Genomic DNA, 15,560 nt, shown 5'->3' with positions numbered 1-15,560 from the left:
TGATAGCCAAGTTCGTTACCCATGGAGGGATGGCCTCAACTATGACCTTGGGTTCATGTCACATGACAGGTGACTCCACTGCACTACACATACACAGACACACGCACACACACACAAAAACACACAGACACAGACAGATGCACACTCACAGACACACATACACACCCACTCAGACAGAGACACACAGACTGATGAGCACACACACACACTCCTACAGACACACACATACTCCTACAGACCCATACACTCATGCAGACCCTCTCTCATTCATAAGCCCTCTCTTCAACACTCACACATACACTCCCACGCACACATGCACCCTCTCACAGACTTATACCCCTTTGCACTCACACTAACACACACTCTCACAGACACTCATAACCACCACGCCCACACCCCCCGTCACATAACCACATGCACACACACACACGCACATATAAGTTTGTGGGGTGAATCTGTACTTGGAGAATTACATTTTATTTTGCTCAAAAACTGCAGGAATCCATGTAAGATTCTGTAAATCTGTTTTTTAGATTAGGATCAGTCTGAACATTGGGGCATAGACAGTCTCACTCAGGACACCTCACACCTTAAATGCATGATCTGACCGACATGACACCAATTGTTAATGTTCACTTGAGAATGTAACTTATAAAAAAGTTCTGCGATTTACATATAAAAGGACTGAAACCAACATGTTCATTGTAAAAGATGAGAGACTTAACAAACAATCAAGGTCTTTTTCAGTATATAATTTCAGTTACAACACACTATAAACTTTTGCTATAAATTCTGTGTCATATGATCTTATACTCCACAACCACCTGATGAAGGAGCAGCGCTCTGAAAGCTAGTGCTTCCAATTAAACCTGTTGGACTATAACCTGGTGTTGTGTGATTTTCAACTTTGTACACCCCAGTCCAACACTGGCACCTCCAAGTCATTACAAATCATCAACTGTTTAATCACAAACATCTAAAAACAAAGACAAACATAAAATCTCCCTCCTTGTCCTCCTTGAATGCAGAATTTGGTACAACTAACCTCATTATCTTTTTTTTTGTCTCCAAGATGGTGGCGGAGTAGAACTCCTGTGACCTAGCTTGGCCGCTTCCTCCATTTCTTTTCTTCTTTCTCTATCTCTTTTCACGTTTCTTTTTACTTTATAATTTTACCTCCCATTCTCAGACAACATTAGTGATGGCTGGGTGAAAGCCAACGTGGGCGGACTCCAGGCTTCAGTGCAGACTCAGACTCCTGTCCTCAAGATGCAGCCTGGAAGGACAGTTATTCTCAACTCTTAGGCCCTCGATGTTGTGCCGACCTTCTATCCTACTCTAAGGTCAAACTTGTATGTCCTTCATTTTACTATAATCCATGTGCCTATCCAAGAATCGCTTAAATGTCCCTAATGTATCTGACTCTACTACCATCGCTGGCAGTCCATTTCACACTCCGACCAGTGTCTGTAAAGAACCAACCTCTGACATCTCCCCTAAATCCTCCTCCAATCACCTTCAAATTATGCCCCCTCGTGATAGCCATTTCCGTCCTGGGAAAAAGTCTCTGGCTATCCACTGTATCTATGCCTCTCATTATCTTGTACTCCTCGATTAAGTTACCACTCACCCTTCTTAGCTCCAGTGAGGAAAGCCCTAGCTCCCTCAACCTCTCTTTATAAGACATGCCCTCCAGTCCAGGCAGCATCCTCGTAAGTCTCCTCTGCACCCTTTCTAAAGCTTCCACATCCTTCCTGTAATGAGGTGACCAGAACTGAACACAATAATCCAAGTGTGGTCTAATCAGGGCTCTATGGAGCTGCAGCATAACTTCGTGGCTATTAAACTCAATCCCCCTGCTAACAAAAGCCAACACACCATACGCCTTCTTAACAACCATATCAACTTCGGTAAAAATTTGAGGGATCTATGGACATGGACCCCAAGATCCCTCTGTACCTCCACACTGCCAAGAATCCTGCCTTTAAGCCTGTAATAGGTATTCAAATTCAACCTTCCAAAATGAATTACTTCACACTTTTCCAGGTTGAAATCCAACTGCCACTTACCAGCCCAGTTCTGCATCCTGTCAATGTCCTGCTGCAACCTACAACAGCCCTCCACACTATCCACAACTTCACCAAACTTCCTGTCATCAGCAAACTTACTAACCCACCCTTCCACTTCCTCATCCGTCATTTGTAAAAATCACAAAGAGCAGAGGTCCTCTGTGAAACGCCACTGGTCACCAAGCTCCAGACTGAATATTTTACATCTACCACCACCCTCTGTCTTCTGTGGGCAGCCAGTTTTGTATCCAGACAGTCAGATTTCCTTGTATCCCATACCTGCTTACTTTCTAAATGAATCTACCATGGGGAACCTTATCAGACGCTTTGCTAAAATCCATGTACACCATATCGACTGCTCTACTTCATCAATGTATTTTGTCACATCCTCAAAGAATTCACACTGTCATCATAAATGACAAGGTCCCTCTTACTAGTGAATACTGAAGCAAAGTATTCATTAAGGACCTCCCCTACCTCCTCCAACTTCAGGCACAAGTTCCCTCCACTATCCCTGATCGGCTCTACCCTCACTCTGGCCATCGTTTTGTTCCTCACATAAGTGTAGAATGCCTTGGGGTTTTCCTTAATCCTACCCGCCAAGGCTTTTTTTGTATGCCCTATTCTAGCTCTCCAAAATCCATCTTCAGTTACTTCCTGGCTTCCTTGTAACCCTTTAGAGCCCTTGCCTCCTCATGTTTAAGTAAGCTTCCTTCTTCTTCTTGACTGGATGTTCCACATCCCTTGTCACTCAAAGCTCCTTCACCCTACCATCCCTTCTTTGTCTCAGTGGGACAAACCTATCCAGAACTTGCAGTAAGTGCTCCCTAAACAACCTCCACATTTCAGTCCTGCATTTCCCTGAGAACATCTGTTCCCAATTTATACCCCAAAGTTCCTGCCTAAGAGCATTGTAATTCCCCCTCCCCCAATTAAATACTTTCCCATACCACCTGTCCCTATCTCTTTCCATGACTATAGTAAAGGTCAGGGAGTAATGATCAATGTCACCAAAATGCTCTCCCACCAACAGATTTGACGCCTGGCCTGGTTCGTTGCCAAGCACCATTTCCAATATAGTCTTCCCTCTTGTCAGCCTATCTACATATTCAACATTGTACTTCCTGGACACACCTGACAAAGTCTGCTCCATCCAACCTATTTGCACTAAGGAGATTCCAATCAATTTTAGGAAAGTTGAAGTCATCCGTGACAACAACCCTGTTACTTCTGCACCTTTCCACAATCTGTCTTCCAATTTGCTCCTCCGTACCTCTGTTGTTATTGGGGAGTGTGTAGAAAATTCCCAATAAAGTGACTGCTCCTTTCCTGTTTCTGACTTCTCACCCATACTGACTCTGTAGACAAACCCTCCTCAATGATCTCCCTTTCTTCAGGTGTGATACTATCCCTGATTTGCAATGCCACTCATCTACTCTTTTAACTCCTCCTCATTCCTCTTGAAACTACTAAACCCTGGAACGTCCAACAACCATTCTTGCTCCTGTGATATCCTCGTCTCCGTAAAGGCCACAACATTGTAGCTCCAAGTACTGATCCTTGCTCTAAGTTCATCACCCTTATTCCTGAAACCTCTTATATTAAAATAGACACACTTCAGCCAATCACACTGACTGCAACTTTACCCTATTAACAGACTGTCTGTATGCTGTATCTGTCTGTTTACCAGATCCCCCATCCTCTGATCCATAGCTCCAGTTCCCACCCCCCCCCCCGCTAATCTAGTTTAAACCATCCCGAATAGCTAAAGCAAACCTCCTGCCCAGGATACAGGTGGCCCTCCAGTTCAGGTGCTACTTGCCTTTTTTGTACAGGTTCCACCTTCCCCAGAGGGTATCCCAATGATCCACATATCTGAAGCCCTCCCTCCTACTCCAGCCCTGCAGCCACGTGTTCAGCTGCACTGGTTCTCTACTCCTCGCCTCACTAGCCCATGAACCGGTAGCAATCCTGAGATTACTACTCTACTCGTACTGCCTTCTAGCTTCCAACCTAACTCCCGATATTCACTTTTCAGATCCTCATCCCTTTCCCTACCTATGTCATCGATACCGATGTGTATCACAACTTCTGGCTGCTCTCACCCTTCCCCTTAAGAATCCTGTAGACTCAATCTGAGACATCCCTGACTCTGGCACCCGGGAGGCAACACACCATCCGGGCGTATTGCTCACGACCACAGAACCTCTTGTCTGTTCCTCTCCTATCACTATCGCTCTCCTATTCTCCCCCCAATCCCTTCTAAGCCACCAAGCCAGGCTGAGTGCCAGAGACCAGGCCGTTGTGGCTTTCTCCTCCAACAGAATCCAAAACAGTATACGTATTATTGAGGGGAATGGTCACAGAGGATCCTTGCACTATCTGCCTATTCCCTTTCCCTCTCCTGACGGTCACCCAGCTACATTTATCCTCTAACTTAGGTGTGACTACCTCCCTATAACTCCTCCCTATCTCCACCTCAGCCTCCCGAATGATCCAAAGTTCATCCAGCTCCAGCTCCCTAACGCTGTCTGTGAGCGTGTTTGATTTAGTGATAGATGAGCATTTTGGAGACAGTGACCAGAATTCAGTTACATTTAGTTTAGCGATGAAAGGGATAGTACATGCCACAGGACAAGAGTTATAGATGGGGGAAGGGCAATTAAGCTAGACTTTAGAAGGCATAGAATGAGGCAGCAAAATGCAGGGGATGGGAACAATTGAAATGTGGAACTGGTTTAAGGAACAGATATTGCATATCTTTGATAGGTATGTTCTGTCAGGCAGGGAGGAAGTGATAAGGTAAAGGAATCGTGGTTTACTAAAGAAATTGTATCTCTTGTTAAGTGGAAGAGGGAGGCTTATGTGACGTTGAGGCGAGATGGTTCAGATGAGGTGATGGAGAGTTACAGAGTAGCTAGGAAGGATTTAAAGAGAGTTAAGAAGAACAAGGAGGAGACATGAACAGTCTTTAGCAGGTAGAATAAAGGAGAACCCTAAAGCTTTCTATAGGTATGTGAGAAATAAAAGGATGCCTAAGGTAGGAATAGGACCTGTCAAAGACAGAAGTAGGAAGTTATGTGTGGACCCTGTGAAAATCAGAGAGATGCGAAATGGATATTTCTCATTTGTTTTCATTCAGGAAAAGGAGAATATTGTAGAGGAGAAGACTAAGATATGGGCCATTAGACTTGAAAGGATTGAGGTTAGTAAGTAGGAGGTGTTATCAATTCTAGAAGGTGTGAAAGTAGATAAGTCCCCTTGGCCAGATGGGGTTTTTCCAAGAATTCTCTGGGAAGCTAGGGAGGAGATGGCGGAGCCTTTGAGTCGTCATTGTCTACAGGTTTAGTACCGGAGGACTGGAGGATTTCAAATGTGCCCTTGTTCAAGAAGGGCATAGAGATGACCCAGGTAATTATAGACCAGTGAGCCTTACTTCTGTTGTAGGAAAGGTTTTGGAAAGGAATATAAGATATAGGATTTATAATAATCTACAAGCAACAATTTGATTGAAAATAGTCAATATGGATTTGTCAAGGGCAGGTTATGTCTTACAAAACTCATTGAGTTTTTGAGAAGGTGACCAAGCATGTGGGTGAAGATAGGGCAATTGACGTTGTATACATGGACTTTAGTAAAGCCATGTATACAACGCCATAAGGTTCCACATGATAGGCTATTTGAGAAAATGCGGAGGCATGGGATTGAAGGTGATTTAGCATTTAGATTAGAAATTGGCTTTCTGTGAGAAGGCAGCGAGTGGTGGTTAATGGAAAATATTCAGTCTGAAGTCTGACTACTAGTGGTGTGCCACAAGGATCTGATTTGGGACCACTGCTGTTTGTCACTTTTATAAATGACTTGGTCACAGGGATAGGTGCATGGATTAGTAAGTTTGAAGATGATACTAAAGTCAGTGGAGTGTGGAAGAATGTTGCAGGTTGCAGGGAGACTTGGATAAACTGGAGATTTGGGCTGAAAGGTGGCAAATGGAATTCAATACAATAAATGTTAGGTGATTCATTTAGGGAAGAATAACAAGAAGGCAGAATACTGGGTCAGTGGAAAGATTCTTGGTAGTGTGGATGTGCAGAGGGATCTTAGTGTCCACGTGCATAGATCGGAAAGTTGCCACCCAAGTTGGTAGTGCTGTTAAGAAGGGATACAGTCTGTTAGGTTTTATTGATAGAGGGAATGAATTCCAGAGCCATGATGTCATGCTAGTGCGGCCACACTTGGAGTATTGTGTGCAGTTCTGGTCATCCCATTACAGGAAGGATGTGGAAGCATTGGAAAAAGTGCAGAGGAGATTTACCAGGATGTTGCCTGGTCTGGTGGGAAGGTCTTATGAGGAAAGGCTGAAGGACTTGTGTCTGTTCTCATTGGAGAGAAGGCAGCTAAGAGGGAATTTGATAGAGACATACAAGATGATCAGAGGATTAGATAGGGTGGACAGTGAGAATCTTTTTCCTCCGATGATGATGTCTGCTTGTATGAAGGAGCATAGCTGCAAATTGAAGGTTGCTAGATGTCAGAGGCAGATTCTTTACTCAGAGAGTGGTAAGGGCATGGAATGCCCTGCCTGCCAGTGTAGTTAACTCAGCCACATTAGGGGCATTTAAACAGTCCTTGTATAAGCATATGCATGATGATGGGATAGTGTAGGGTGATGGGCTTAAATTAGTTCACATGTCGGCGCAACATCAAGGGCCAAAGGGCCTGTTCTGTTCTGTATTGTTCTATCCAGTCAGAGTTAAAGCTTCTCTTCCCTGTCCCACATGAATACGTCTGGTGTACACCAAAAATCTATTCTTGGCATCTCCTATTTCCTATCTCAGCTATCTCAAAAATGTCCTACCTACCTACAGTTTCCATGTGCATACTGAAAACACCCAGACTTCTATCATCACCACCTCTCTCAACTCCTCCACTTCGCTAAATTGTGGGAATAATTGCCTGAAATCCAATACCAGATAACAAAAAATTTCCTCCAACGAAACATACAGAAAATGTAAGCCATTGAATATTTCCCTCATCACAAACCAAGATTTACACCCACCAACTCCATGTCTCTGCCCAATCAATTATCAGAGGTTGAACTCAGCTGTTGGTATTTGGTATTTCAACCATGTGTTCATGTTCACACTCAGACTGCCTTTTTGATTTCAGTAACATTGCTTAATTTCACTTCTGCCTCAGCTCATCTGCTACTGCAACCCTTACTCATGCCTTCCTTATCTGTAGACTTGACTATTCCAGTAAACTCCTGGCTGTGTTCCATCCTCTCTCCTCTCTAAATGTGGCTTCATCTAAAACTCTGTGGACCATGGGCTTTTCTGGACTTCAACTCTACTTGAGAAAAGGGAACTTAGAAAACACAATCCTATGGATGACTCCACTAGCAAGTGAGATAAATATGTATCATTGTTTCCAGTATTTTGTTTTTATTGTGTATTAAATAAATCAGTGTACTGTCTGTGGGCAACATACTAGTACTGAGAATATCTTTCTCCATGGGACTGCAAACTGGTAACAAACAGAACTCAATGATCTCACCAGGTTAGATAAACAAGGCAACAAGCTAAACAATCTTCATTTTCTTCCTTGCCCACTTTATATAATATCACACTTCATCTTCTTAATGCAACAATTGGGCCGTTAGAGTGCATTCTTGAAACAAGGGCTTTAACTTGGAATCATGAACTTGCTTCCTATCATATCCAGAAAATTGGATGGTCAGAGTGTCATTGAGAATCTGGTACTGGGTTATGAGAGTACAAGTTAGCACGAGAAACTAATAACATGTTGAGAATGTGCCATATTCCCAGTGGTGTTTGATGCAAAGGCTAAATACTGTGGGTTTGCAAAACTCATGGATATTAACTTAAAAGAAAGGATATCCCAGGAGCAACATAACTAAACATAGGTTCTAAATGTAATGTCCTATGTGTATGTGTGTGTGGCAACTAACAAGTGTAACTCTCAAATCTGCACAGTTCTCCCTTCAAGTGACCACTGCGAAGCTTTGTCTTCATTGCAGGAACCGACATGTATGTTTAACAGTACATTTCCATTCCAGCATATGATATTTAAAACTCAACGTTCATTATTTCCACACAGTTTATATACACATAATCACAAATGAGAAAAAAATTGATTGGTGGTATTAAACAGCTTAAATTGTAATAGTCATAGAGTCATTGAGATCTACAGCACAAAAAAAAGTCCCATCAGCCCATCACGTCTGTGCTGGTCAAAAATAAGCATCTAATAATTCTAATCCCATTTTCTAATACTTGGCCCATATCCTTGTATGCCTTGGCATCACAAATGCGCATCTAAATACTTCTTACATGATATGTCATAGTAAAAAGAAGAAGAAACCAAGACAAGAAATAATAGTATTTTGGACTTTTGTGGAAAATGATGTCGTTTGATAATTACAGTATGCTTTAAAAAAATATTGAAAGTTGCCTACAGGTATTCCAGGTTCTCCAATCCCAGGAGGTCCAGAGGGACCAGATCTTCCTTGTGAACCTTTTTCACCCTGAGGACAAAACACATTTCATTCAGATGGTTATTCTTCATCAAATATTGAAATACGTTCAAAAGATTCATAGAAATTTTCAAGAAATGCATGAATTATTTGTCTAGGAATTTCCCTAAATTCTTTAAAACATTTTAAAATTTACAAAGCATATTATTGAAATACATCTTTATCAACAGAAGAAACTTTGTATTCAGGAGAAGATCTTCTTGATACAGAATCAAAGAGTCATACTTATTTGCACCAATTACGCATTCCAATCTGACCTAGTTTCATTTGCACGATTTGGTTCATATCCCTCTAAACCCTTGCTATTCATTTATCTATCCAGATATCCTTTAAAACAATGGGGTACATTTTTGTTTTACGGCATGGGCAACGATCTGATCAGATTAACTAACCATTGTAGAGCCTGTTCAAATTTTATTCCATTGCAAAGTGACATACTTAGAATTATATAGAATATCCAGCTCAGAAATAGGCCATTTGATCCAACTAGACAATGCCAGCACTTACTCTTCTCTCAAACCACTTCTGATCCTTCCTCACTTGACTCTATTAATGTATCTTTATCTGCTCTACTCCTGGATATGTTTATCAAGCTTCATTTGAATGCATACCTATACTATTCTTTTCAATACTTACTGTAGTGGAAAAACACTTGTATATATAGTACTATTACATATTTGATAAAAAGCTCCACATTTTGGTCACGTTCAGTAAAGAAGTTTTTTTTTTCTGAATTTGTTATCTGATTTCTTGTTAATGATTTAACAATCAACCTCTTTCTTACATCAGTTAGATAAAACAGACTAAACAAACAGGGACAGGAGAAGGACATTTAGTTCCTTAAGGCTGAGGGCGAATTCGATTAGATTAGATTACTTGCAGTGTGGAAACAGGCCCTTCGGCCCAACAAGTCCACACCGACCCGCCGAAGCGCAACCCACCCATACCCCTACAACCTAACACTACGGGCAATTTAGCATGGCCAATTCACCTGACCCGCACATCTTTTTTGGACTGTGGGAGGAAACCGGAGCACCCGGAGGAAACCCACGCAGACACGGGGAGAATGTGCAAACTCCACACAGTCAGTCGCCTGAGTCGGGAATTGAACCCGGTTCTCTGATTAGATCATGGCTGATCCAAATCTTAACTTGATCAACTGTCCAGGGATAACCTGTCTGGCTTAATCAGGTGCCATCTGGATGCAGAGATCCTCCAGCATGATTTGGAGTGAGTGGGCAAATCAATGGCAAATGCAGTATAATCATTAATACCATGCCCAATAACAATCTATCAATTGCACTTTAAGCCAGTTTTAAGCCCATTTAATCTGACTTGCACAACTTTCCCCACCCCTCTCACTACCTTAAATCCTTATCCATGCTTTTGTGACCTCTTGATTCTGTTATACTTACCAACTTTCCAGTTCCTACCCTCCATAAACTCAACTTATTCAAAATTCAACTATCAGGATTTTGTAGAGCCAAGGGGATTCTTGTCCACTAGTTAGAGATCTGACAGGGACCTCGATCAATCTGTGAGGAAGGCCTGGTGGAATCAAATACTATTAAGGCATTCAAATGGCCTCCTCCTGCTCCTACCTTCTATGTTTCTATGCTTCTATGACTGAGTTCCTTACAGAGCATTACACTCATGCTGTTGCAACTTGTGGTGTTAAACTAACTTACCAGGTGTGTGGGAACTGGGAGAGTATATTACAGACTAATACTGGGGTGCACAAAACATAGGGAGAAACAGATAGGGAATAATAAGTTAATAGGTGGAGTTTTAGAAAAGAAAAACGAAATGGAATATATATGGTGCAGCAGGCTCGAGGGACTGAATAGCGTACTCCTGTTCCTATTTATTATGGTCTTAAGTGAGGAGGGCTATAGTGCATATATGTGAATGCATGGAGTACAGTCAAATTGCCATGCGGCAATACGATGTGACTATAATAGAGACCTACCTCAAGGAAAAACAGGACTGGGTGTGAATACTCCTGGTTACAATATGTTCAGGAAAAGATAGAAAGAATAAAGAGTCATTGCTTTGGTTAAGGAAAGCATTTTTGAGCTGCAGAAAGTGGATATCTCAGAGGTTTCAAGGATAAAATTAACTTGACTAGAACTATGGATAATGGATGTAATTACATTGCTCAGCATAGTCAATAAATCACCAACTAGCAGGAAGAATGTAAGATAACAAATCTGCAAGGAATAGGGAACTTTAATAGGGAACTTTAATTATTCAAATCTAGACTGCGATAGTGGTAGAACACGTAAAGTGGAACAAGGGGCAAGTGTTAATAGATTGTGTTCAAGAGTATATGTCCAATCTAATAAGAAAGGATGCATTGTTGGATCTGGTCCTTGCTAATCAGGAGAGTCAGGTAGATCAAATGACAGTGGGGATAATTTAGGGGACAGTGATTATTGATCATAATGTTTGGGATGAAGGCGAAAATAGATAAAAGGACAATCCAAAGTAAATCATTAACTGTGGGAGAGATTACTTTAATGGGGCAAGAATGGAGCTGGGTTGGATAGTCTGGAGGCAAAAGCTGGTGGGAAAAAATGTGACTGAACAATGAGCTACCAGGTAGAATTGAGGTACATTCCCTCAAACGGGAAAGGTGGTGGCAAACAAACCCAGAACATTCTGGATGAAAAATGAGATAGATATTAATAACGATGAGTCAAGATTAGAATAGTGCTGGAAAAACACAGCAGGTCTGGCAGCATCCAAGGACCAAGAAAATCGACATTTTGGGCAAAAGCACTTCATCAGGATCCCCACTGTCCCCACTGTCATTTGATCTACTTGACCCTCCTCATTAGCAAGAACCAGGTCTAACAATGCATCGTTTCTTAGTAGGTTGGACATATACTCTTGAACACAATATATTAACACTTGCCCCTTGTTCCACTTAACGTGTTCTACCACTATCCCAGTCGAGGGTTGAATAATTAAAGTCCCCCATTATAACTACTCAATGATATTTGCACCACCCTGTAATTTCCTTGCAGATTTGTTATCTTTTCCTGCTCCTCAGATGTTGCCTGACTTGCTGTGCTTTTCCAGCACCACTCTAATCTTGACTCTAATCTCCAGCATCTGGAGTACCCACTTTCGCCTAGTGCTAATGATGAGTGTCAGGTAGAAAATACAGTTGACAATCAAGCTGAACACCAAAGGTTCAGAAGTGCATAAGGAAACAAGGATACAAAGTGGGAAAATGAGAAAAGACTAGCAGCTAAAGTAAAATGGAATCCCAAAGTCTTTAGTAGTTACATAAAGTGTAAAAGGGTGTTAAAAGGAGGAGTAGGGCCAATTAGGGACCAAATTGGAAATTTACACATGGGAGTAGGTGCTTTGCTGAGGTATTAAATTACTACTTTACATCTGTCTTAACTAAGGAAGGAGATGCTGCTCAAGCCATGACAATACAGGAGGAAACTCAATCACTTGAAGGGTTTAAAACTGATTAGGAGAAGGCATTAGATAGTTGTCAGCACATAAATTTGTAAGGCACTGGGGGTAGATGAGAGGCATCCAAGGAATAAAGTGAGAATGAAAACTGTAGATTGAACATATTGGCACAAGTGCAGAAGAGTTGTATGAGAATAGCTCATCAGATGAGAAACTTCTATTTTGACAGCTGGACAGTGTAATTGGAGAGAAACTGTTCCCTAACATAAAAGGATCGACAATGAGTGGGCACAAATTGATCAGGTAACTTACAAACAAGGTAACGTGATGCGAGAATGAACCTTTTCCCACTGCCTCAAAACATGGTACAGGCAGGTTCAACTGAGGCATCCAAGAGGGTTATTTAAATAGAAAACAAATATTCAGTACTAAGAATAAAAGGCAGGAGAAGGCATTGAGTCACAGATTGTACTCACGGAGCTAACACACACAATGAATCAAAGGACCTCATTCTGTACCCAATAACTATGATTCTGTGATTGAAAGACTGGCTGTTTGGAGCCCGAAAGTGCCCCTCCAAAGGTAGACCACAGATGGGATTTTTCCTTGGTGTAGCAGGATAGCCTATGAGTTCCACACTTCCCTCATACAGCACAAGTTGCTGTCTATAATTGCTGCAACTTTCACCAGATTCCCAGGGGGAATTGAAATGCTGATTTTCTTAGGGAATCTGAACAACAGCAGATTATAAGCCACATACATTTTATTGACAATTAGAAACAAGATGCTGCTGATTACCTTTGGGCCAGGGTATCCAATCCCAGGGTCTCCTATTGGTCCACGTAAACCAGTGAGGCCACGATCACCCTGCATAAGGAAAACATACAATTCATTGAAAAGTGGATATAAAAAATAGAATTAATCATGATTTTATCTTACAGCAAAAACCCAATGAATAGGAATCCCTGCGTACTGGGAAAATTGATGATTGGTATGTACTGTATAGAGCCTGTGTGTTGAGGATGGAGTGGGCAAGATTTTCTAGTAATCAACTGGAAACAAGCAATCAGCTCAAATCATTGGCTAATATCCTCCCTACTGTTACAAAACCAAAGCTTGATGTTTCATCCTGAATGTCAGCACAGTTGAAATTAATTGGAAACATTTGAGATGATTTAAACAAACGAAGAATGGGAGGAAGGGGGAGCAATAATGTCATGATTGTTAAAATCAGGAACGGATTAGAGATAAGAAGCAAAGTTACTCAGGATTCTGCCAGTCTTCTGTCATAATTCTGCTGAGACCAGAGGAATGCTTTCAATTCCCTGTGACAATCAAAGCCTCATGAACTGGGTTGCAGCCATTTCCAAGTAGTACTAACTTGTGTCATGTAGGGAAGAACTGTTATCCAAATGGCGAAACGTGGGGAAACCAAAGGGATCCAGGCCACAGAAGTGGCAAAATAAATGCCACCATATTTCAGAAGTCAGATCATCTTCCTGACATAAGGCCTGAGATTCCAAAAGAAGAACTGGACAAATGTCCTCTGAGTGGATGTTGGGAGCTATCATTTGCAACAAACTGAGCCACAGGGACAACAGTGAAGTATCAGCTGCATGATATACACCTCACTAATCCACAGACTCCAGCAGAGTAGACGCAGCTGTACACAAAGGCATGCATCTAACATTACCACTGGGAATATATCCCATAAAAGCATAAGACCATAAGACATAGGAGTGCAAGTAAGGCCATTTGGCTCACCTAGTCCACTTTGCCATTTAATCATGGCTGATGGGCATTTCAACTCCACTTACCCGCACTCTCCCCTTGGCCCTTAATTCCTTACGAGATCAAGAATTTATCAATCTCTGCCTTGAAGATATTTAACGTCCTGGCTTCCACTGCGCTCTGTGGCAATGAATTCCACAGGCCCACCATTCTCTGGCTGAAGAATTATCTCCTCATTTCCATTCTAAATTGAGCCACTCTAATTCTAAGGCTGTGCCCATGGGTCCTAGACTCCCCAACTAACAGAAACAACTTCCCAGCATCCACCCTTTCTCAGTTATGCATTATCTTATACATTTCTATTAGATCTCCCCTCAACGTTCTAAACTCTAATGAATATAATCCAGGATCCTCAGCCGTTCGTCATATGTTAGGCCTACCATTCCAGGGATCATCCATGTGAATCTCCTCTGGTCACAGGTGTGTCCAAAATTGGATACAGTATTCTAAATGGGCCCTAACTAGAGCTTTATAAAGTCTCAGAAGCACATCACTGCTTTTATATTCTAACCATCTTGAGATAAGTGACAACATTACATTTGCTTTCTAAATCACGGACTCAACCTGCAAGTTAATCTTTAGAGAACCCTGGACTAGCACTCCCAGATCCCTTTGTACTTTGGCTTTATGAATTTTCTCACCAAATAGTCCATGTCTGTATTCTTTTTTCCAAAGTGCAAGACCTTGCATTTGCTCACGTTGAATTTTATCAGCCATTTCCTGGACCATTCTCCTAAACTGTCTAAATCTTTCTGCAGCCTTCCCATCTCCTCAGTACTACCTGCCTGTCCACTTAACTTTGTATCATAAGCAAACTTTCCCAGAATGTCCCCAGTCCCTTCATCCAGATCATTAATATATAAAGTGAACAGCTGCGGCCCCGACATTGAACCCTGCGGGACACCGCTTGTCACCAGTTGCCATTCCAAAAAATCCAAACTCTGGCAGATAGTAATCCTCAATCCATGCCAGTAGCTCACCTCGAACACCATGGGTCCTCACCTTACTCAGCAGCCTCCCATGAGGCACCTTATCAAAGGCCTTTTGGAAGTTGAGATAGATAACATCCCCTGGGTTTCCCTGGTCTAACCTACTTGTTAATTCTTCAAAGGCTCTAACAGGTTTGTCAGGCATGACATCCCTTTACTAAATCCATGCTGACTTCTTCTAATCTGACCCTGCACTTCCAAGAATTTAGAACTCTCATCCTTAACGATGGATTCTAGAATTTTACCAACAACCAAGGTTAGGCTAATTGGCGAATAATATTCCATCTTTTGTTTTGATCCTTTCTTGAACAAGGGGGTTACAACAGCAATTTTCCAATCACCTGGGACTTTCCCTGACTCCGTATCCTAATGAAATTCAAAGACATTTTCTGTTATATTTACTTCTGGCAGCAGAAAAAAAAACATATAAAGCTGGGGCACTTATTTAATACAACAAAAATTTTTAGATCATGTGAGTGTCTAGAGAGAAATGTAGCCAAAAGTTATTCTTCTTCATTCATTGCTAATTGTGGGGTGTTTATAGCATAGCAGGGTGGCTGCCCTGTTTGACTATAGCAATTGGACTGCAATACTGTGTGAACTGTTCTTAAATAAGTAAATGCCACATATTCTGATTTCTGCCTAACTGCCCATGAGAAAAGTTTAAATCTCCAAATACGTTGCACAGATTACCACAGCCTTTTACTAAATAAACATTCTGTA

The 15,560-nt window shown here is 41.7% G+C and overlaps 1 protein-coding gene across 1 annotated transcript in view; it reads right to left on the bottom strand.

Annotated features, from left to right (window-relative positions):
• The window catches only part of LOC122550244 (collagen alpha-1(XXVIII) chain-like), a 238,294-nt gene that overhangs the window by 135,240 nt on the left and 87,494 nt on the right, over positions 1-15,560 (bottom strand). Inside the window, exons 12-14 of the mRNA XM_043691001.1 lie at positions 12,856-12,924; positions 8,548-8,616; positions 1,725-1,730 (exon numbers count right to left, since the gene is read on the bottom strand). Of these exons, the coding sequence (XP_043546936.1) occupies positions 1,725-1,730; positions 8,548-8,616; positions 12,856-12,924 (144 nt within the window). The remainder of the gene's footprint in view (positions 1-1,724; positions 1,731-8,547; positions 8,617-12,855; positions 12,925-15,560) is intronic.

Source organism: Chiloscyllium plagiosum, chromosome 5 (assembly GCF_004010195.1).
Source record: "Chiloscyllium plagiosum isolate BGI_BamShark_2017 chromosome 5, ASM401019v2, whole genome shotgun sequence".
Classification (NCBI taxonomy): domain Eukaryota; kingdom Metazoa; phylum Chordata; class Chondrichthyes; order Orectolobiformes; family Hemiscylliidae; genus Chiloscyllium; species Chiloscyllium plagiosum.
Note: the sequence above shows the minus strand (reverse complement) of the source record. Positions and strands in the feature narration are given on the sequence as shown.